General features: G+C 45.0%; 1 protein-coding gene across 4 annotated transcripts; it reads left to right on the top strand.

Moving 5' to 3' along the window:
* CLEC17A (C-type lectin domain containing 17A) lies at positions 662-17756 on the top strand. Of its 4 annotated transcripts, XM_003123367.4 has the most exons (12): positions 662-793; positions 937-1014; positions 5182-5214; positions 5297-5347; positions 5431-5472; positions 5637-5678; positions 6288-6428; positions 6515-6577; positions 8477-8572; positions 8787-8938; positions 9662-9771; positions 16437-17756. In XM_003123367.4, the coding sequence occupies exons 1-12, from the start codon at positions 751-753 to the stop codon at positions 16567-16569; spliced, it is 984 nt and encodes a 327-aa protein (XP_003123415.1). In that variant the 5' UTR covers positions 662-750; the 3' UTR covers positions 16570-17756. The 4 variants fall into 4 exon arrangements, with proteins under 4 accessions (XP_003123415.1, XP_013850111.1, XP_013850112.1 ...); XM_013994657.2 differs by lacking the exons at positions 5182-5214; positions 5297-5347 and having other exon boundaries at positions 16437-17752; XM_013994658.2 differs by lacking the exons at positions 5297-5347; positions 5431-5472 and having other exon boundaries at positions 16437-17752.

The raw sequence follows: 23947 nt of genomic DNA, 5'->3' as shown, positions 1-23947 counted from the left end.
CCAGCCCCAGCCCAGCTTTCAGATGACTGTAGCCTCAGGCAACATCTTGACTGCAACCAGATGAGAGATCCCAACACAGGACCACCCAGCCAAGCTCCTCTTGAATTCCCAAACTTCACAAACTGTGAGATAATAAGTGCCTATTTTTTAAGACATGAAGTTTTAGGATAATTTGTTATGCAACCGTAGTTAAATTAGCCTAGAACTTCACTGTGGAATGTGGGAGTACTGAGCACCTATCACTCTAACATCTTGTTGCAAATGTTACCACCTCCAGGAGGCCTTCCTTGTTCACCTCTCTACATTAGCCCCCATCCTGTCCTTTCCCTGTGTTATTTAAAAAAATACTGAGTTACTATTGGAAATAAAAACCCCACAAACTGTGTAACTTATTTCTACATTTCTGTACAGGTTTACTGTCTCCCTTGTCTCAACTGAAGTTTCCACAAAGGAAGGAGATTATCCATCTTTTTCACTCAGGGCTTGGCACTCTGTAGGAACTCAAATGCAGGGTCTATAGTCATTGTTGATTCTATACATGAATCTAAGCTGGGGAGAAATGCGTGTGTGTGTGTGTGTGGGCGTGTGTGTGTGTGGTCAGTGTGTTCCCCTCAAGATAGATTTGCATGTTTTTGACTTTTAAAGAAAAAAGGAACTGAGAAAAGCACCAGACACCTGAGTAGGGGCCCAAGGAGCAGAAGCTATCAAGCTCTGCCTGCTGTTTCTTGGGCTCCTGTCTTAGCTGTAGCCATGTGCACCCTGTATACTAACTCTGGGTGCAGGGACCTACCAGGTATGGCCCTGGCCAGGCCCTGGGCTGGGGGCCAGGGGTGGTCAGGACCCAGGTTATAATACCCCTACCTTGGGGCCAGAGACCAGGGTTTGCGGGATAGTGGAGGGAATGGGCTGGGCTCTCACTTGCATTTCCTCTGGAAGGGTACAGAGAAGAAGAGGATGATGATGATGATTATGAGAACACGGCACCACCCTACAAGGACCTTCCTCCCAAGCCAGGTAGGAGGACTTCTCAGAGGCCAAGTGAAAAGATGTGTGGCCTGAGGGATCGGTGGTGGTGGTAAGAAGAATGCCCAGGGGGAATTAGCTGGGCATCGCAGACACATGGTCAGCCTGCCCATGCTAGGCACCATGATGGTGGGAGTGTCCATGTCTCCACTTTGAGGGTCTTTCAGTCTGATGGGGGAGCAGTTCTGGGCACAGTCTCAGGTGAGCAGATCTGAGAGGAGAAGGACTAAGAAAATGGGGTAATCCTAAGGTAAATGAGGGCTCTGCCTGCAGTGGTGGGGAGGATTGGAGGTCAGAGGAGAGACATTGGAGGGAGACTTGAGGGATAAGTAGGAGTTTATTAAGAAGAGAAGCCCAGACGTTCCCTTGTGGCTCAGTGGGTTAAGGATCTGGCGTTGTCACTGTTGTGGCTTTGGGTACATTTGTGGGCTTGGGTTTGATTCCTGGCCTGGGGACTTCTGCTTGCTGTAGATGTGACCAAAAAAAAAAAAAAAAAAAAAAAAAAATCAGATAAACCTAGAAAAGAACTGGATAGAAAGGTCCTGAGACATGAAAGCCAGTTTTTCAGAAGCTGTGGGTGGACCATTTTCTCTCCAACCTCCTCTCATTCATACCCAAGGCCCAGATTTGCCTTTTGACTTGGGTGACCCTTACCTGGTCGGGGACTCAACAAAACTCTGATGGGTATATATAAAAGTGGAGGGGACTTTAATCCATTCTGAGTTTATTTTTGTGTATGGAATTAGAAAATGTTCTAAAAAAAAGATAAATTGGGAGTTCCTGTTGCGGCGCAGTGGAAGAGAATCTGACTAGTATCCATGAGGATGTGTGTTCAGTCCCTGGCCTGACTTGGTGGGTGGGGGATCCGGCGTTGCTGTGGCTGTGGTGTAGGCTGGCAACTGCAGCTCCGATTCAACCCCTAGCCTGGGAACTTCCATTTGCCACAGGTGCAGCCCTAAAAAAAGCAAAAAAAAGCAAAAAAAAAAAAAAAAGTTAATGATATTTATATTCTTTTAAAAATGTTTTTCTCCTTTATGAGAAATATTATTTCACATTAATTTTACAATCATATGCTGAAGTTCTGAAAAAAAGATAATTTTATTATGTCTTTTCATCCAGGAACATTGAATATTTATTTTAAGCTTTTCAGATCTTGTGTCCTTAAATAAGCTGCTATAGTTTATTTTATAAGATCATTTACTTTTTTTTTTTTGTCTTTTTTTTTTTGTTGTTGTTGTTGTTGTTGTTGCTATTTCTTGGGCCGCTCCCACGGCATATGGAGGTTCCCAGGCTAGGGGTCTAATCGGAGCCGTAGCCACTGGCCTACGCCAGAGCCACAGCAACACGGGATCTGAGCCGAGTCTGCAACCTACACCACAGCTCATGGCAACGCCGGATCGTTAACCCACTGAGCAAGGGCAGGGACCGAACCCGCAACCTCATGGTTCCTAGTCGGATTCGTTAACCACTGCGCCACGACGGGAACTCCAAGATCATTTACTTTTTATGTTAAATCTTATCTTTGATATTATTAGGTTTTGTCATTATTGTGAATAAGCTATTTTTCCACATCAGTTTTCAACTAATTTTTATGAATAGAAAAAGTTAATTATTTTATATCTTTTTTTTTTTTTTTTTGTCTTTTTGCCATTTCTTGGGCCGCTTCCCACGGCATATGGAGGTTCCCAGGCTAGGGGTCGAATTGGAGCTATAGCCGCTGGCCTACGCCAGAGCCACAGCAATGTGGGGTCCAAGCCGCGTCTTCGATATACACCACAGCTCACGGCAACGCCGGATCCTTAACCCACTGAGCAAGGGCAAAGATCGAACCCGCAACCTTGTGGTTCCTAGTCGGATTCGTTAACCACCGCACCACGACAGAAACTCCTTATTTCATTTCTTAATCTTATAAACTAGCAAATATTTTCTGCAAATAAACGTGTCTCTTTTCCAATATTTATACAGAACATTTAACTACACTTTCTTTCTTTCTTTTTTTTCCTGTCTTTCTAGGGCCGCACCTGTGGCATATGGAGGTTCCTAGGCTAGGGGTCCATTCGGAGTTGTAGCTGCTGACTTAGCACAGCTATAGCAACGCCAGATCCAAGCTGCGTCTGCAACCTACACCACAGCTCACAGCAATGCCGGATCCTTAAACCTGCTGAGTGAGGCCAGGGATCAAACCCATATCCTCATGGATACTTTTCAAGTTCTTAACCTGCTGAGCCATAATAGGAACTCCCTCTTATTGCATTTGTAAGATCTTCCAAACTAATGTTGAATAACAGTGGCCAGAGATGGCACTTCTAAATTGTTCTGCATTTTTTTTTTTTTTTGTCTTTTTACCATTTCTTGGGCCGCTTCCCACAGCATGTGGAGGTTCCCAGGCTAGGGGTCTAATTGGAGCTCCGTCCTATGCCAGAGCCATAGCAATGCAGGATCCGACCTGCGTCTGCAACCTACACCACAGCTCACGGCAACGCTGGATCCTTAACCCACTGAGCAAGGGCAGGGATCGAACCCACAACCTCATGCTTCCTAGTCGGATTCGTTAACCACTGAGCCACAACAGGAACTCTTGTTCTGCATTTTTAATGGAAATAATTTAAGAAATTCAAACTTTAGAACTAAGTTTGCTTATTAAAAAAAAAAATGCGGGAATTCCCGTTGTGGCTCAGATGTAACGAACCTGACTAGTATCCATGAGGACAGGGGGTCGATTTCTGGCCCTGTTCAAAGGGTTAAGAATCTGGTGTTGCTGTGAACTGTGGTGTAGCTTGCAGAGGCGGCTCAGATCTGCTGTTGCTATGACAGTGGTGTAGGCCGGCAGCTACAGCTCTGATTAGACCCCTATCCTGGTAACTTCTATAGGCCTTGGGTGTGGCCCTAAAAAGACAATAAAAGGTGGGGAGGGGGAGTTCCCACTATGGAACAGTGGGTTTAGAATCTGATTGCAGCAATTTAGGTCACTAAGGAGGAGTGGGTTTGATCCCTGGCCTGGGAATGTGGTCATAAAAAAAGGAGGGAGGGAAGCTTTGAGGGTCCCCTCAGCCAGCTCCCACCAGGGCCTCTGATGATTCTTGGACAGTGGCCATTTCATGTGGCTCCATATCCCCCACTTAGGAATCCAGAGTGGGGTCAGCCTGGGCGGTCCCAGGCCACCAAGGGGCTCAGTATGAGTTAGGAGGTGAACCGGGCTCTGCTGTTTGACTGTCTGTCTCTAACTCCAACCTGGTTGCAATGTGATTGCCAAACCCAACTCCAAGACCCACCCCATCTCTGTCTTCCCCAAATTTAGTCCCCATCCCCATCTCCAAATGCAGCCCTAGCTCTATCCCATCTCCAAGTCCAAATCCAAAGCCATCGCCAAGCGCCAATACAACTATAGTCCAACCTCAACTTCTTCCCCTTTCCCAAGCCCAGCCACAACCCCGTTCTTCATCCCAACCACATCCTGAATCACAACTCCACTCCATGTCCCTCACTATCACTGACCCTTCTTCAACCCCATCCTCATCTCAGTCCAACCTCTCATCCCAATCTCAACCTTGACTGTATCCTCATACTCAAACTCACTTCCATCTTTAATTTAGGGTGATCAGCTGCCCCAGTTTGTCCAAGGATGAAAGATTTCCTGGAACTGGGGACTTCTAGTTTTAAAACCAGGAAAAGTTGGAGTTCCCGTCGTGGCTCAGTGGTTAATGATTCCAACTAGGAACCATGAGGTTGTGGGTTCGATCCCTGGCCTTGCTCAGTGGGTTAACAATCTGGCGTTGCTGTGAGCTGTGGTGTAGGTTGCAGACGAGGCTCGGACCCTGTGTTGCTGTGGCTCTGGTGTAGGCTTGGCAGCTACAGCTCCGATTAGGCCCCTAGCCTGGGAACCTCCATATGTCACAGGAGTGGCCCAAGAAATGGCAAAAAGACAAACAAACAAAAAAACAAAAAGCCACAAACAAACAAACCAGGAAAAGTCCAGGGTAATTCAGGATGATACATCACTGTAGCTTAAAACTTGTTCCCATCCTTAAGCTCAATTCCATTCTTATGCCCAAACCCATCCCTAACCCTCTATTGTAATCTTAATCCTGTTTCCATCACTATCTTTAATCTTATTCCCATCCTCAGACCAGCTCTGACTCTAAGCTTCTTTTTTCCTAGTTTCAATGGGTCCACCAAGGCCTCCAAGGGCAGGTAAGCTGAGGCTGGGGATACAGGAGACCCAAAGCTGGCTGTGTCCTGCTCTGGGCCTGAGCATCCATTTCTCTCTCTTCAGAAAATAAAATGGAGAACACTCCATTTCCCTGCAAGCTCCCAAAAAACACAGGTCAGAATCTAGGGCTGGGACCTTCCTGTTTACCAGGCTGAAGCCCTGCTCTGCATGACTTTTGCCTTTCTGACCCTTTCCAGGCCTGAATGTCACCCCTGTAACCTGTGTATCTCCTCCACTGGGTGAGCAGTGGGAATACCCATTAGGAAGCCTGAGAGGGGACAACCGGCAGTCTTTCCAATTCTGACTAGATTACAAATCAAAGGGCCTGGTGGGGAGGTTGTTGATCCTGGAAGACAAAGTGTTTCAGCAAGTTCTGAACAAACCTCTCTTGCCTTTCCCCCAGGCATTGATCTGAACCATCCTCCATCCCAAACGTCTAGAGCAAGTAAGTCCTTTACGTGTGCCCCCATCTCCCCTCTCATCATGGTCAGTGTATTCAAGACCGCTAGCTCTGGAGTAAGACCCTGGGAGAGAAACATTTCCTTTCAGAAACTCTTCCTTTCTGAGTCTAGACCAGAGTCCCCAGGGACCCAAGAAGTCTACCAGGTACTCTTCAAGCCCCCCCACCACCGCCCCCCGCCTCCTGCTTGCATATAGGTTATGGGAAATGTTCTCTGTCCCAGATACAAGGGTCCACAGCTTGGGCTTTCAGGGAGCAGCTTGGGTAGGGGCTACAGGAGTGCAGAAGTTAACACATCTTAAATGTTAGGAGCAGAGCTGGGTCCAAGTTATCCATGACCTCCCCAAGCCCTTGATAATTGTTTGAGAAATGGAAATGATGTTTAAATCTACACCATAAGGGTGAGGATCCAATAAGATAATAGCATGTGTTCTGTAAATGCTCTGGGCTTCTTCAGGCTTCACTATCCCTGGTGATATAGTCATGACCATAGTCCATGGCACCCCCTCCTCTTAGAGAAAAGTTCAAGGGTCCCTTCCTTACTATCTGAAGCACTAGTGTCAGTCTTTCTTTCCCTATTTCCACTGTCCCCAGCGACTCCAGTGCCCTATCTCAGAGAGAAGTCTGGAGGTCCTATGTGCTACCAGGAGGGGAGACTGATGGTATACCTGTGTCTGCTGGTGGTGGTGTCACTGCTCTTAGGTTGCACTGGTCTGGCTGTGACTTTGATTAAGTGTGAGTAGGGCGAGGATGGGGGGATGCAGAGAAATTGGGGAAGGGGTATGGGAGGACTTGGGCTCAAGCTAGATACCTTTTCATAGACCAGAAGATGGTGGAAGAACTGAGGATGTTAACCTCTCAGCAGATGGCATGGAGAGCAAATGGTAAGTGCTTTCAGTCATCCCTTCAAGCCATGCGTATTGAACACCAATATGAACCTCAAACCCAATTTCAAGACCAACCCCAACTCCACCTTTGCCAGGCAAGTGAGGGGTGGGTGTGTAGGATGGTGAACATGTCAGGCATATTCCCTGTTACTGTGGAAAATATATATGTGTGTGTGTGTGTAAACCTCTACTGTCCAATATGGCAGCCATGACTCACTGTGGTTGTTGAGCATTTGAAATGTGGTCATTTTGAATTGAGATGTGCTGCAAGTCTAAAATACATACAGATTTCATGTGCAACCGAATCACTTTGCTGTACATTTGGAATAAACAATGTTGTAAATCAATTATACTTTAATTTAAAAAGAGAAAAACAATAAAATTCACAATTCAAAGATTTGCTACAAAATAACATAAAATATATATCAGTAACATTAATAACAATAATATTTAATATTAATTACACATTGAAATGATAATATTTTGGATACATCAAGATAAATAAAAATAGCATTCAAATTAATTTTACCTTCTTTTGACTTTTAAAAGATGTGGCTACTAGAAAATTTAAAATCACCTATGTGATTCACATCTTGTTTCTGTTGGACTGTATAGGCATAGACAGCTGTTTACCAAATTATTATCCAAATGAGGATGAAATTCCAAGTTTTGATGAATAATCCAAAGGAAGAGGAAGGCAATTCCATGAAAAAGTCTAACAATGGGTCTTGTCTTTATCTTTGGGAGGGTCATACAAAGTTTCCCTAGGAAAATGGTGCTTTGGCTGAGTAAAGGAAGAGGAGGAATTAATTAGGTAAGGAGTTGAGGGTCTCAGGCATGTGCAAAGGCCCTGTGGTAGGAGGTAGTACTCTAAGTACAAAGGAGGAGGATGGTGCAATTGGGTGACTGAGAGATGGTGGTTGCTTGGATGAGGCTTGTGGTTGTGGGGATGAAGAGAAGTAGGTGGAGTAGAAAGGTTTAGGAGGTAAAATTGACCAGAACTGGGAATAGGTGAGTAGGAATGGTGGTGAAAGAGAGAAGAGAGTCAAGGATAGTATATATATATGCTCCATATCTATCTATCATCTATCTATCTGTCTGTCTGTCTGTCTGTCTATCTATCTATCTATCTATCTGTCTGTCTATCTATCTATCTATCTGTCTGTCTGTCTATCTATCTATCTATCTATCTACTTACCTACTACCTATCCAATATTTCTGTCTTTTTCAACTGGGGACCATGTACTAATGACTGTGGAGAGTGTTGGAAGAGGGCAAATTTGTATGAGAATAGGGGAATACATACATCAGTTGTGGATGAGGCCTTCACTATGATTGCTGAAGTTCAAAAATTGCTCTATTCCACACTTCCTCACCCCACACTCTGACCAAGCCACTCTCCCACTCAAAACCCATCAATGGCTTCTAACTGCCCAGAGTCCAATACAAAGCCTTTGGCTTTGTATTCAAAGATCCAGACACCAGACCTCATCCCCCTTTGAGCTCAAGCTCCTGTGAGGTTCCCCTTGACCACTACTGTACCAGCCTTTCCCTACCTGCTTGCCTCTGAACCTTTGCTTCCTAGGTGGCCCCTGTGTACTCAGCCTCCCCCATCCCTTCACAGAATCATCATTTTCCTTTAAAACCTACCTCCTCTGGGAAGCCCACTGTCTCTACTCTTCCCCAAGCCTCAGGGATTAATCTCTCCTCTGAACCACTCTAGGACTCCTCTTAGGCACTGAGCATGTTGTTTTTGAGTTTTAGCACTACCCACTAGACATGGGTGCAGTGGGGAGCACAGCTCTTGCTTCTTTCTGGTGTGTTTGCAGTCAGTGATGGGTAGGTGGGTAGATGGGTAGGAGGATCTCTAACTCTCAAGGCCATCCCTGCTGACAGTGACTGCCATGGCTGGGCTAGCTGTCCTGAAGAAGGACATTGACCGTGTAAGAGCTGATACAAACCAGTCCCTGCTGGAGCTTCGGGGCTTATTAGGTGAGTGGGACTTGGGGAAATTTCTGTGTCATGGGGTGGCATGGAAGAGCTGGTACACTGTACAATCCATGGGAGTGATTCTCTGTGCAATCTATGTGAATGGTGCCCCCACTCCAGAGTTGAGCAGTGCACAGCCTGTGCAGCTCTACATGGTATACCATGTACCTTATCCTGGTTCTGGGACCACTCTGACAAAATCCTATCCTGTCCCCAGACTGCACCAGGGTCACCTGCCCTGAGGGCTGGCTCCCTTTTCAGGGTAAGTGTTACTACTTCTCTCCAAACACCAAGTCATGGGATGAAGCCCGGCAGTTCTGCCAGGAGAATTACTCTCACTTGGTCATCATCAGTAACTTTGCTGAGCAGGTGAGTGCTTCTTCTAAGTCCTTGAGAACCAGCAGGGCCAGCTGGCCTCTCTTCTAGGATTCACACATCCTTCCCTGGTCTGGATGTAGAGAAATTGGAATTGCTTTTGAGTCACGAATGCTTTTAATATCAAGGTTGGGTGGGTGAGGGTGGTGCTCTGCTTGAATTCAAATCCTGTCTTTGGAAAAAAACTTATCCTGAGTCTCAGTTTTCTCTCTAACATGGAGATAGAGTGGTTACCTCTTAGGTGGCACTTTCTTTTCTCCAGGTTGTATTCTAAACAACTTATATGCATTAACATGATTGTAACAACAGCCTTATAAATTAGTGTGTGAATAAGGAGTGGTTATGTTATGCTGAAGAAACAGGCAGCTGGGAATTCTTTGGTGGCCTAGCAGTTAAGGATTTGGCATTGCCACTGCTGTGGCTTGGGTTCGATCCCTGGCCCGGGAACTTCCACATACCATGGGTGCAGCCAAAAAAATAACCTAAAACAAGACTCCCTCAAATACAAGAGGAGTAAACTGAGGCACAGAATGGTTCACAGATTGTGTGAGAAAGTAGCATGATTATTTCCATTACTCTTGCTCAAGTGGGAGGAAGGTGTTGCTCCTGTTCTTCATGCCATGGGGACTGGGAAGGGTATTGAAAAACCCTAAATGTGTGTGGGACAGAGAAGAGTGTGTGTAGAAGAGCTGATGGTTAAATGAAGTTTGCTTGCAGAACTTTGTGGCCAAGGCTCATGGCTCTCCTCGGGTCTACTGGCTGGGGCTGACTGACAAAAACCTCGAAGGAACCTGGAGGTGGCTGGATGGGTCGCCTGTCACCTTGAGGCAAGTATCCAGGGATCTTGGGGTCTCTCCTCCTTATAGATCCTTATGCTGTCCAAACCAGAAAGTTCTCTAGAATTGCAGACTAAGCTGGATGGGGAAGGCACAAGAGTGCTTTTTTTCTGACAGAGCTCTGGTCCCTGTACTTTTATTTTTCCTCCATTGCAGCTTCTCAACATTTTTTTAAAAAATGAATTTTATTGGAGTTCCCATTTTGGCTCAGTGGTTAACCAACCCGACTAGTAACCATGAGGTCATGGGTTGGATCCCTGGCCTTGCTCAGTGGGTTAAGGATCCTGCGTTGCTGTGAGTTGTGGTGTAGGTTCCAGATGTGGTTTGGATTCCACATTGCCGTGGCTGTGGTGTAGGCCGGTGGCTACAGTTCTGATTAGACCTCTAGCCTGGGAACCTCCATATGCCGTGGGTGCAGCTCTAGAAAAGACAAAAAAAAAAAAGAATTTTATTATATTTATAGTTGTACAACCATCATCACAGCCTAGTTTTAGAACAGTTCCATCTGAAACCCCTAGTGCACTCCCTTCCCTCCCCCCACCTGTCTCCTTTGGTAACCAAAAGTTTTTCAGTCTGTGAGTCTGTTTCTGTTCTGCAAATAAGTTCATTTATATCCTTTTTTAAGATTCCACATCTAAGTCTCTCACCGTCTAACTTTGCTTAGTATGATAATGCCTAGGTTCATCCATGTTGCTGCAAATGGCATTATTTCATTCTTTTTATGGCTGAGTAGTATTCCATTGTATATATGTAAAACATCTTCTTTATACATTCCTCTGTCAGTGAACATTTAAGCTGCTTCCAGGTCTTGGCTATTGTACATAGGGCTATTGTATATAGTGCTGCAATGAACATTGGGGTACATACATCCTTTCGAGTCATGGTTTTCTCTGGATAGATGCCCAGGAGTGGGATTGCTGGATCTTATGGTAGTTCTATTTTTAGTCTTTTTGAGAAATGTCCATACTGTTTTCTACAGTGGTTGAACCAATTTACATTCCTGCTAACAGTGTGAGAGGGTTCCCTTTTCTCCACAGCTTGTCCAGCATTTATTATTTGTAGAGTTTTTTTTTTTTTTTGTCTTTTGTCTTTTCTGGGCTGCACCCATGGCATGTGGAAGTTTCCAGGCTAGGGGGTCCATTCGGAGCCCACGCCAGAGCCATAGCAACGCCAGATCTGAGCTTCGTCTTCGACCTACACCAGAGCTCATGGTAACGCTGGGTCTTTAACCTCACTGAGTGAGGCCAGGGATCGAACCCCCAACCTCATCGTTCCTGGTTGGATTCATTTCCTCTGCGCCATGAAGGGAATTCCCTATTGTTTGTAGACTTTTTGATGATGGCTATTCTGGCTGGTATAAGGTGGTACCTCATTTTAGTTTTGAATTGCATTTCTCTAAAAATTAGTGATGTTGAGCATCTTTTCATGTGTTTTTCGTCCATCTGTATGTCTTTGGAGAAATGTGTGTTTAGATCTTCTGCCCATTTTTTGATAGTTTGTTTTTTGATATTGAGCTGCAGAAGGTGTTTATATATTTTGGAGATTAACCTTTTGTTAATGCCTCATTTGCAAATATTATCACCCATTCTGTGGGTTGTCTCTTCATTTTGTTTACATCTCAACCTTTTAGCACAACTGTTCAAATATATCAAGTCCTCAGGCCAATAGTTGGGGGGAAAAGAAAACAAAAGGAGGAATGCCTACAGGGTGAGAGGAAGATTTTGATTTGCCAAAAGTGTGAGCAGATCTCATTTTTTGGGCACTCTTGATATTCACCCATTTATTTAATCTTCAATCCTATACGGAAAGTACTATTATTATCTCAATTTTATTTATTTATTGTCTTTTTAGGGCCACTCCTGTGGCACATGGAGGTTCCCAGGCTAGGAGTCGAATCAGAGCTGTAGCTACTGGCCTATACCATAGCAACAGCAACATGGGATCTGAGCCAAGCCTGTGACCTACACCACAGCTCACGGTAATGCTGGATCCTTAACCGACTGAGACCAGGGATCAAACCTGCATCCTTGTGAATAATAGTCAGATTTGTTTCTGCTGAGCCATGATGGGAACTCTGTCTTTTTGTCTTTTTAGGGCTGCACCCGTGGTATACGGAAGTTCCCAGGCAAGGGGTTGAATTGGAGCTGTAGCTGCTGGCCTATATCACAGCAACACCAGATCTGAGTTGTGTCTGTGACCTACACCACCGTTCATGGCAATGCTGGATCCTTAACCCACTGAGCAAAGGCAGGGGATCGAACCTGAATCCTCATGGATACTAGTCAGTTTAACCACCGAGCTGCGATGGGAACGACTATTTATTTATTTATTTATATGGCCACACCTGGGACATATGGACGTTCCCAGGCCAGGTGCAGTTCCGACCTACACCTCAGCTGTGGCCAATGCTGGATACTTAACCCAGGGATCAAACTTGTGCATCTGCAGGGACCTGAGCCACTGCAGTCAGATTCTTAACCCACTGGGCCACAATTGGAACTCCTACTCAGTTTTAGAGATGAGGATCAATTAAAACAAAGGGGGAAGGGAAGAGTGGAGGGAGGGGTAAATTAAGAGTTTGGGATTAGCAGATACAAACTACTACATATAAAATAAGTAAACATGGAGTTCCCTAGTGGCCCAGCAGTTAAGGATTTGTCTTTTTGTCACTGCTGTGGCTTGGGTTTGATCCTAGGCCTGGGAACTTCTGCATGCCAAAAAAAAAGTATGGCCAAAACAAAACAAAAAACCAGCCATAAACAACAAGGTCCTATATAGCACAGGGAGCTATATTGCAATAAACTATAGTGGAAAAGAATGAAAAAGTATATATGTATGGTATAGATATAAATATAACCAAATCATTTTGCTACACACAAGAAACTAACACAACATTGTAAATCCACTATAATTCAATAATAAAGTAAAGATGAGGAAACTGAGGCACAGAGAGGTTAAGCAACCTTCCTAAGATCAGATAGCTAGCAGGTGGCAGTGCCACCCAACCTGGCTTCAAAGCCTATACTCTTAATCATTATGCTTTACTTTCTCAGGAAGTGTACACGTTTGAATTTATATTTATATTTTATTTTTTTAGGGCCACACCTGCAGTATATGGAAGTTCTCAGGATAGGGGCTGAATCAGAGCTGTAGCCACCAGCCTATACCACAGTCACAGCAACACCAGATCTGAGCCATGTCTGCAACCTACACCACAGCTCATGGCAAAGCCGGATCTTTAACCCACTGAGTGAGGCCAGGGATCGAACCAAATCCTCATGGATCCTAGATGGGTTCATTACTGTTGAGCCGTGATGTGAACCCCTTTTATTTGTATTTTAAATAATTATTAACAAATCTTCCCCCATATAGGTTATACCAATTTATTCTCTCACCAGCTTGACTATACTTTTTTTGCCCACACATTCATCAACCTTTTGGAATTTTGTTAGTTTAATTGTAGGTGAAAAATGGAATCCCAGTGTAGTATTAATTTGCATTTCTCTTATGCCTGAGGTTGGGTATCTTTTCATATAGCAGTACATATTAACTTTGTGAATATCTATTCATACATATTGAATATTTTTTATATTGGAATTTCAGTCTTTTTCTTATTGATTTATAGGAGCTCTTTATATACTAGAGATATTAGTGTTTTGTCTGGGAATTTTTTTTTCACTTTTGGCTGCCCCGTGGCATATGGAGCTCCCAGGCCAGGGATCAGATCTGAGCTGGAGTCGCAGTCTAAGCCTCAGCTGTGGCAACACCAGCTCCTTAACCCACTATGCTGGACTGGGGATCAAACTTGCATCCCAGTGCTCCCGAGATGCCACTGATCCCACTGCTGCACAGTGGGAGCTCCTGGGGATTTTATTTTTTATTAAAGATTCCTGGAAGGAGGCACAAGTCTGTTAATAGAGATGGCATGGCATGGTGTGGCACTGCAGGTGCTCAGCTCAGACCCTTTCATGGGGCTGGTGCAGGTTCTGCCCAGCAGGGGGCATTGGCTGCTAAAGGATCACAGTTATGCTTTCTCCAGAGAGTTGACCTCAGCTGAATGGAAGCCTATTCATCTAGGAAGTTACCCCACTCCCACTGGGTCACCCCATAGACAGTGACAGGTTAAGAGAAACCTGGATCCCTTGTATCTAACTGGAATAACTCTGTGGTGCTCTTCACATTCCAGATCTCCCTGGGGATCAGGCTGAGACTAGACCAGGCTGAACCCACATCCTTGCTTAATTCCATCCCCTGCCCCATCCTGTTTCTTTCACTCCCTCTCTCCTGAGAACAGCTCTGAATAAATTCCATGCACTTGAATTGCCGAATCAGTCTCTGCTTTAAGGGAACATGACCGAAGAGGTTACAATACCTGGAAGGTTGGGAGGAATGTGGTGTAACAAAAGTGTTCTTTGAGGAGTTCCCGTTGTAGCTCAATGGAAAACAAATCTGACTAGCATCCATGAAGATGCAGGTTTGATCCCTGGCCTCGCTCAGTGGGTTAAGGATCTGGCGTTGCTGTGAGCTGTGGCATAGGTTGCAGACGTGGCTGGGATCCTGAGTGGCTGTGGCTGTGGCACAGGCCAGTGGCTACAACTCTGATTCGACCCCTAGCATGGGAACCTCCATATGCTGTGGGTGTGACCCTAAAAAAAAAAAAAGATGAAAAAAAAAGTGTTTTTTGAAAGAGGAGCCGGAAACAGATTCAGGAGCCAGGAGACCTTCTGGTGAACAGGGAAGTGGGACTGAGTTAGAACAGACAGAGTGAAGGGGATAATGCAGCACCTTCAGGTAATTCCGAAAGGCTGAATAAAAGATTCAGATGGAAGAAAGAGCCCTGATTCATGAAAGCCTTACTTTTTATTTTTTCTGATAGTCTTTTAAGAAATTAACAAACTTTATTATTTTTTCTTTTTTCTTTCATCATAATTTTAAATATATGATTATTTTTTGAAGTATAGTTGATGTACAGTATTATATAAGTCACAGGTGTACAATATAGTGATTCACATTTATTAAAGTTTATACTCCATTTAAAGTTTTGTAAAATATTAGCTATATTCCCTGTGCTGTTCAACATGTCCTTGTAGCTTATTTTTTACATAATAGTTTGTATCTCTTAGTCCACTACCCCTATATTGTCCCTCTTCCTATCCCTTTCCCCACTGGTACCATGAGTTTTGTTCTCTGTATCTGCGAATCTGCTTCTCTTTTGTTGTATTCTCTAGTTCATTGTATTTTTTAGATTCCACGTACAAATGATATCATACTGTACTTGTCTTTTTCTGTCTGACTTATTACATTTAGAATAATGCCTTCTGAGTCCATTCACGTTGTTGCAAATAGCAAAAGTCTCATTCTTTTTTGTGGCTGAGTAAGAGTATATATATAAATTTTTTTTCTGTTAATGTTTTTTTTATTTGTTTTTTATTGTTTTATTTTTTTTATTTTCCCACTGTACAGCAAGGGGGTCAGGTTATCCTTACATGTATACATTACAATTACATTTTTCCCCCCACCCTTTCTTCTGTTGCAACATGAGTGTCTAGACAAAGTTCTCAATGCTATTCAGCAGGATCTCCTTGTAAATCTATTCTAAGTTGTGTCTGATAAGCCCAAGCTCCCGATCCCTCCCACTCCCTCCCCCTCCCATCAGGCAGCCACAAGTCTCTTCTCCAAGTCCATGATTTTCTTTTCTGAGGAGATGTTCATTTGTGCTGGATATTAGATTCCAGTTATAAGTGATATCATATGGTATTTGTCTTTGTCTTTCTGGCTCATTTCACTCAGTATGAGATTCTCTAGCTCCATCCATGTTGCTGCAAATGGCATTATGTCATTCTTTTTTATGGCTGAGTAGTATTCCATTGTGTATATATACCACATCTTTCTAATCCAATCATCTGTCGATGGACATTTGGGTTGTTTCCATGTCCTGGCTATTGTGAATAGTGCTGCAATGAACATGCGGGTGCATGTGTCTCTTTTAAGTAGAGTTTTGTCCGGATAGATGCCCAAGAGTGGGATTGCAGGGTCATATGGAAGTTCTATGTATAGATTTCTAAGGTATCTCCAAACTGTTCTCCATAGTGGCTGTACCAGTTTACATTCCCACCAACAGTGCAGGAGGGTTCCCTTTTCTCCACAGCCCCTCCAGCACTTGTTATTTGTGCATTTATGAATGATGGCCATTCTGACTGGTGTGAGGTGGTATCTCATGGTAGTTTTGATTTGCATTTCTGAGTAAGAGTATATTTTTTAGAGTACTTTTAGATTTACAGAGAAATTGAGCAGAAGGGTCAGAGAAAATTTCCCATATTCCTCCTCTCCCTGCACACATTTTTCTGTTATTAACATCTTGCATGTGTGTAGTGCATATGTTACAACCTGTGAAATAATACATGATTATGATCTAAAGTCCATAGTTAACATTAGGGTTTGCATTTTTTTTCATTTTTGGTTATGGAGCTTGCTCAGGGCTCATCCTTTTTTTTTTTTTTTAAGTAGGGTTGATAGGGTCTGCTCTTTGTGTTGTATGTTCTGTGCATTTTGACAACCACATGATGTCATGTGTCCACCATTATGGTATCATGTAGAATGGTAGTTTCACTGCTCCACCTGCTTATCCCTCCCCACCCACTTTTTCCTCTATCCAGCTTCTGGGACCCAGAGGAACCCAACAACCTTCATGAGGAGGACTGTGGCAGCATGAACAGAGGTGGGACTTGGAATGACCTCTCTTGCGACAAAACTACATATTGGATTTGTGAACGGAAGTGTTCCTGTTGAACCTCAGAGCTGAGCTTGGGTGGAGGTCCATACCTGGTGCCCCTCAGCTCTTTGACATGAGAACCTCCTGACCTTCTGAGAACTGACATGGACTACCCAAGATGGAACCAGCGGCCTGGATGTAGCAAGTTCCTAGGGAGCAAGTCAGATCGTTTCTAGGTCAAGGACTTGGGGGCTTGTTCCGTTGCGTGGTGTCTTAGTCTGTTCGGGATGCTGTAACAGAATACCATAGACTGGATGGCTTATAAAGAACAGGAACTTATTTCTTAAAGTTGGGTAAGCCCAAGATCAAGGCTCAGGGAGATTCAGTGTTTAGTGATGATCCACTTCTTGGTTCACAGATGCTGTCTTCTCCCTGTGTTCTCATATGCTGGAAGGGGCTGGGGCTCTCTGGGGTCCCTTTTATAAAGACACTAATCTCATTCATGAAGGCTCCACCCCTGTGACCTAATAACCCCCAAAGACCCCACATCCTCATAACATCACACTAGGGGTTGAGATTTAACATACGAATTTTTGGGTGGGCGACAACACAATTCAGTCCATAGCAGATGGTGAGCTAGAAGGATACCAGGTTTTAGTGATGGTTTCCCATTTTGGGGCCTAGAGGAAAAGGCCCTGATTAAGATTCTTATGAAATGATACTGGTCCTGGGAGCTCCAGGTCTAATACTGATTGAGATGGAGCTGAAAATACTCTGGCTTCTCTGGACTACCATGAATTGGGGCTGGGATTCCTTATGGCCTGAATGATGTGGACTAGCTTCTTGGAAGCAGGTGGGGCAAACTTTTTCTTGACATGCACTTCCTCAGTGTCCCAGATTTGGTTTGCCCAAGCTAGGCTGTAGAATCAATTTCTGCAAATACTTGACCCTTGGAACTTCCAGGCAGCCTGACCAGGTGAAAGGCAAAACTCCCCATGCATTGTGCCCAGGCTAGGCCACGACTTGGTTAGATCCTCAGGACAGCAATGGAGATATCTACCAACATGTGCCTTTAGGCTGTCTGTTGGTCTGTAAAACTCTTTAATGAAGTAATTCACTTTTCCTAGGAGTGGATCTTCTTGGCCTATTAGCTCTTGCAATGTTAGACTATCTCAAAATGCCAGTTCATTTTGTGGTCCTTGCCCACTGTGTTCGTTTGCCGGGGCTGCCATTAATAAAGTTCCACAGGCTGGCTTAAACAACAGAAATGCCTTGTCTCACAGTTGCGGAGGCTGGATGTCTTAGATCAAGACGTTGGCATAGTTGGTGTCTGGTGGTCCCTTTCTCCTCATCTTGAAGGTTGTTGTCTTCTCTCTGTGTCTTCACCTGGTCTTCACTTTGTAAGCACCTGCACCATAATCTCTTCTTTTCCTCCTTTTTTTTCTTCTTCTTTTTTGGAATTCCCAGGCCAGGGGTCAGATCCGAGCCACAGTTGTAACCTATGCTGCAGCTGTGGCAGCACTGGATCCTTAACCCACTGTGCTAGGTGGGGGGTCCAACCTGCATCCCAGTGATGCAGGGATGTCTCTGATCTCATTGAATCACAGTGGGAACTCCTTATAATCTCTTCTTTTACGGACACCAGTCATATTAGATTAGAGGGCACCCCAATGACTTCATTTAATTACCTCTTTGAAGACTTTATCTCCAAAATTTTCACATTTGAGGTGCTAGAAGTTAGGTCTTCAACATGTGGTTGGGGGGGCACAAGTCAGCCTGTAACACCCACTAAATGCCAGAGGTGATCCTCTCAAGTCATTGTGCCAATCAGAAATACCCCCCCAGAGGGCTGGTGCTACCCCTAGCTGAGAAGAACTCAACATAGCAATCCAGGGATGGGTACAACCAGTGAGTTCATTGGTCAACTAATGCCTTTGATGGGGTTCCCTGGCGGCTTAGTGGATATGGATCCACTGTTGTCACTGCTTCAGCTTTGGGTTGCTGCTGTGATATAGGTTTGATCCTCGGTAACTTCTGCATGCTGTAGGTGCAGCCAAAAAACACCCCTCCCTGGAATTCCTGTCATGGCTCAGTGGTTAATGAATTTGACTAGCACACATGAGTACACAGGTTCAATCCCTGGCCTTGCTCAGTGGGTTAAGGATCTGGTGTTGCCATGAGCTGTGGTGTAGGTTGCAGACATGGCTTGGATCCTGTTGCTATAGTTGTGGTGTAGGCTGGCAGCTACATCTCTGATTTGACCCCTAGCCTGGGCACCTCCATATGTCGCAGGTGTGGCCCTCAAAAAGCAAAAACAGGAGTTCCTGTTATGGCTCAGTGGTTAACGAATCCGACTAGGAACCATGAGGTTGCGAGTTCGATCCCTGGCCTTGCTCAGTGGGTTAAGGATCCGGTGTTGCTGTGAGCTGTGGTGTAGGTTGCAGATGCGGCTTGGATCCCGTGTTGCTGTGGCTCTGGTGTAGGTCAGTGGCTGCAGCTCCAATTAGACCCCTAAACTGGGAATCTCCATATGCCGTGGGAGCAGCCCTAGAAACGGCAAAAAAAAAAAAAAGGACCAAAAAACAAAACAAAACAAAAAAAACAAAACACCCCTCCCAAACCCAAGGGCCCTTGATTATTCCTATTTGGACTGAGAACAGGTGATTAATGCAAGGAGCCTCTGAGCAAGGGATGCAGTGGGAGAGGGGGATTGAAATTCACTCCACTTCTTGTCCCCTCTGTACTTGTCTCTTCCCATTTCCACACCTGCCCTGAACTCATCAGTATCAAAACTAATCTTCCATACATTACATAGACTGCAGAGTGGCGCAGGGAATCCTGTTCTAAGCCCTCCACTCAGGGGACCATTGGCCCAAGAAACTGTTTATCTAGGGTCAGGGGAAGTTCCCCCATCTCAGAAGAGGAAATTTCAGTTTCCCTCAGTATGCATGTTGAGAAATGGGGAAGCAGGGGGCTGTGGTTACAATTCTGAGTCATTCTGAGCCGGGGTGAGGGGGTGGTCTACAGTGGAGCTGGTCCAAACCTACCTCCTTTCCACACCTCTCACACTTGTCTGATTTCAGGTAGAGAGGAAAACATGAAAGAGGTCCTCTTTACTGGTTTGGGTTCAGGAACCAAAAGTTGGGCATTCTTGGTGGTTTAAAAAAAAAGCCATGGTTTATCAAGCATACATCATGCACTAGATAGATGCATTAGCTCTCATTTAATCTTCACAATGATTCTGTGAGGTTGAAACAATGACTAACCTCATTTTATAGCTGGCAAAACTGAGGCCCAGAGGGGTTTCATAGCTTCTTCATTGTCATTTAGTGGATAAGTGGTAGAGATGTATTTGGACTGACTCTGTGCCTCCAATGGTTGATTTCTCTCTGTAGCACCTGCTGCCTTTCAAAAGACAGTCTCTAGGAGTTCCCGTTGTGGCTCAGCGGTTAATGAACCCAACTAGTATCCATGAGGACGTGGGTTCAGTCCCTGGCCTTGCTCAATGGGTTAAGGATCCAGTGTTGCCGTGAGCTGTAGTGTAGGTCGCAGACTCTGCTCAGATCCCACGTTGCTGTGGCTGTGGCTTGGCTGGCAGCTACAGCTCTGATTGGACCCCTAGCCTGGGAACCTCCATCGGCCACGGGTGTGACCCCTAAAGAGACAAAAAGACAAAAAAAAATAGACTGTCTATAAACCTGAATTATACCTGGAAATTCCAACCTTGTAACTCTTGCCTTGGCTGGCAGTTATATGAAAGGAACAACATGATGTGGTAGAGCAGACAACCTGGGCTGAGATAGGAAACCAGGAGCTGGGTTCTGGATCTGTCGATAATAATCTGTGTGGCTCTCCTGGCTATCACAGTAATGCAGGTGAGTGATGCTGGGGACCAGGGAGCTAATTGTGAAGGCAGGCAGAATCCTGAATCTATTTTGAAGATATACCTAATGGGATTTGCTGATGAATGGAATGTTGGGTGTGAGAGAAAGAGGAGACTAAAGAATCATTCCAAGGTTTCAGCTTAAATAATAAGAAAGCAGGAGTTATTATTATTAGAGATGGGGAAGAAGAAATGCTTATGCAAACCGTAAACATTTAGATGGTTCATGAACTTTGCCAAATTCTTAGAACGTCTCTTGGGTCAAGGATGGAATATTGTGTGTATCAGCTGTGATCGTGCCCTGCTTCTCTCCTTGATCCTCACATTTTCAGTGATTTCTGATCATTAGCAGCTGCCACTGGAGTCCACTTTATTTGGCAGAGGGCAGGTGAGAAGAGCTAAATGCTTCCTAGAACACCCCTCAACTAAAGCCTGAACTTGGTGTACACATGCCCCAGCTCTTTTACCCTTCAGGTGAGATGAATCTGCAATGCGTGTTCTATGGCTTGCCCAGAAGTCCCTTTTGGGATCAAGCTCCCATTGCCTTCTTGTTTGCATTTTTTTTTCTTTTTAGGGCTGCACTCACGGCATTTGGAAGTTCCCAGTCTAGGATCTGAATGAAGCTGCAGGTGCTGGCCTACACCACAGCCATAGCAACTCGGGATCTGAGCTGCACCTTCAACCTACCCCACAGCTCATGGCAGCACTGGATCCTTAACCAACCGAACAAGTCCAGGGATGGAACCTGTGTTCTCTACTGCTGAGCCTCCTCCCTTGTTAGCACATTTTGAACACATCTTGTAGAGGCTGCCCTTCTCCCCCTGATTCACTTCTTTGTATCCCAGTTGATGCTCTCTGGGATCAGCTCCAAAATAAACTACTTTTACTCAAATAGTGTCTCAGAATTTATTCTTGGGGGAGCCCAAACTAAGACTTTATGGGACAGGAAAAAGATGAGGTTGCAACATGATTCTGGTTAGGGTTAGGGGTTAGGGTTCGATCCCTAACCCTAACCCCTAACTCTAACCCGACCCCTGGGACTGAGGGGTTTCTGGGATGGAAGACTTTTAGTGCCAAAGCTGGGAACTGGGATGAGTCGACCACCCTTATAGATGGATAGTGTGATGTTAGGGAAGCCACGAGAAGAGATGCTTCAAGAAGGAAAGGGGAGGAATTCCCATTGTGGCGCACTGGAAACAAATTTGTACTAGGAACCATGAGGTTGCAGGTTCAATCCCTGGCCTCGCTCAGTGGGTTAAGGATCTGGTGTTGCTGTGAGCTGTGGTGTAGGTTGCAGACATGGCTTGGATCTTGCATTGCTGTGGCTGTGGTGTAGGCCAGCAGTTGTAGCTCTGATTTGACCCCTAGCCTGGGAATTTCCATATGCCTCAGGTGAGGCCCTAAAAAGCACACACACACACACACACACACACACACACACGGAGTGAGATAATGAGTACACAGATAAAATCATCATATTGTACATCTTAACCATGTACAATTTTTATTTGTTAATTATATCTCAATAAAGTTGGAAAAAACTTAAAAAATACTTGTTTATAAAAAAGAAGAAGGGAGGACCAGTGAAATGTGACCCAAAGCTCAAGTTAGGAAAGGATGAGAAGCAACCAGTGGACTTAGCACTGAGGAAGCATTTGGGACACTGAGTCATTCTTGGGTGTGTTGCCGGCAGAGGGCTGAGCAGTGAGGGGTGGGAGGAAGTGGGGACAGCAGAGTGTAAACAAGTTTTCTAGAATTTTGGCTGTGAAAAGAGACAGAGAGTGGTTCTTGCAGCAGGGAAGATTTTTTTGAGTAGAAGAGACTTGAATGTGATTCCTTCCTACTCTTCCAACCCCACCCTAATTATTCCCAGAGTAGATCTCCTGGGTCTTCCAGATTCAATTTTTTCCTTTGTGATTTTCATCTTTTGGCATTTTGTTCTTTTTTTTTTTTTTGCCTTTTTTGCCATTTCTTGGGCCACTCCCATGGCATATGGAGGTTCCCAGGCTAGGGGTCGAATTGAAGCTATAGCCCCTGGTCTACGCCAGAGCCACAGCAATGTGGATCCAAGCCGCATCTTCAACCTACACCACAGCTCATGGCAATGCTGGATCCTCAACCCACTGAGCAAGGCCAGGGATCGAACCTGCAACCTCATGGTTCCTAGCTGAATTTGTTAACCACTGCACCACCACGGGAACTCCCTGTTCTGTTTTTTGAGATATTTCTTCCACATGCTGTTTTAACCCACTAATTTGGCTCTTGACAGTGATCATCCTCTTCTTGAATTCATCCAGTAACATTCATCTTTTTATTTATTCATTTTAAAAATTTGGTTCCATAGAGCATTTTAGTGCTGTCCTTGAATATCATTGAATTCTTTTCATTCTTCTTTTTTTTCTTTTTCTTTTTTCCTTTCACAGCTGTATGTATGGCACATGGAAGTTCCTAGGCTAGGGGTCAAATTGGAGCTGCAGCTGTGGCCTATGCTACAGCTACAGCAATGTGGGATCTGAGCTGCATCTGTGACCTACGCCACAACTTGCGGGAATGCTGGATGCTTAACCCACTGAGCAAGGCCAGGGATTGAACCCACATTTTCACAGGGTTACGTCGAGTTCTTAACCTGCTGAGCCACAATGGAAACTCCCATCTTTTTATTATTCTTGTTTAAATTTGTCTCTCTATTCAAGGAGTTCTATTTTCCTGGGCGACAATTATGTCGGACTATCATTTTTTTCAGCTTGCGCCATGGATTATTATTTTTCTCTGGGGGTTGGGGGTTGAGAACTCTAAGCAGTGACACTTTCCCAAGTGATGGAAGGAAATGGATTCTTTTTTTTTTTTATAGATTTTATTTTATTTTATTTTTGTCTTTTTGCTATTTCTTGGGCCGTTCCCGCGGCATATGGAGGTTCCCAGGCTAGGGGTCCAATTGGAGCCATAGCCACCAGCCTACGCCAGAGCCACAGCAACTCGGGATCCGAGCCGAGTCTGCAACCTACACCACAGTTCACGGCAACGCCGGATCGTAGCCCACTGAGCAAGGCAGTACCGAACCCGCAACCTCATGTTCCTAGTCGGATTTGTTAATCACTGCGCCACGACGGGACTCCAGGAATGGATTCTTTTTTTTGTCTTTTTTTTCTAGGGCCGCACCTATGGCACGTGGATGTTCCCAGGCTAGGGGTCTAATCGGAGCTGTAGCCACCGGCCTATGCCACAGCCACAGCAACGCGGGATCTGAGCTGCGTCTGCAACCTACACCACAGCTCATGCAATGCCGGATCCCTTAACCCCTCTGAGCAAGGCCAGAGATCGAACCTGCAACCCCATGGTTCCTGGTCAGAACCACTGAGCCACGCAGGGAACTCCGGAATGGATTCTTTACCCCAGAAGGTCCATGTGTGCACTGGGTGTGCAGAAATGGTGATTCCTTGCTCCCCAATCTCTTTGCTTTACTCCAGATTCAGAAGTAGCACTCCTCTTGGAGTTCTTGGGGGCCAGAGGGATCAGACACACACACACCTGGCAGTAATGCTGACCTTATCCCAAGAGGTCCATGGACCCCA

This window comes from Sus scrofa, chromosome 2 (assembly GCF_000003025.6).
Source record: "Sus scrofa isolate TJ Tabasco breed Duroc chromosome 2, Sscrofa11.1, whole genome shotgun sequence".
In the NCBI taxonomy this organism is placed as follows: domain Eukaryota; kingdom Metazoa; phylum Chordata; class Mammalia; order Artiodactyla; family Suidae; genus Sus; species Sus scrofa.
Note: the sequence above shows the minus strand (reverse complement) of the source record. Positions and strands in the feature narration are given on the sequence as shown.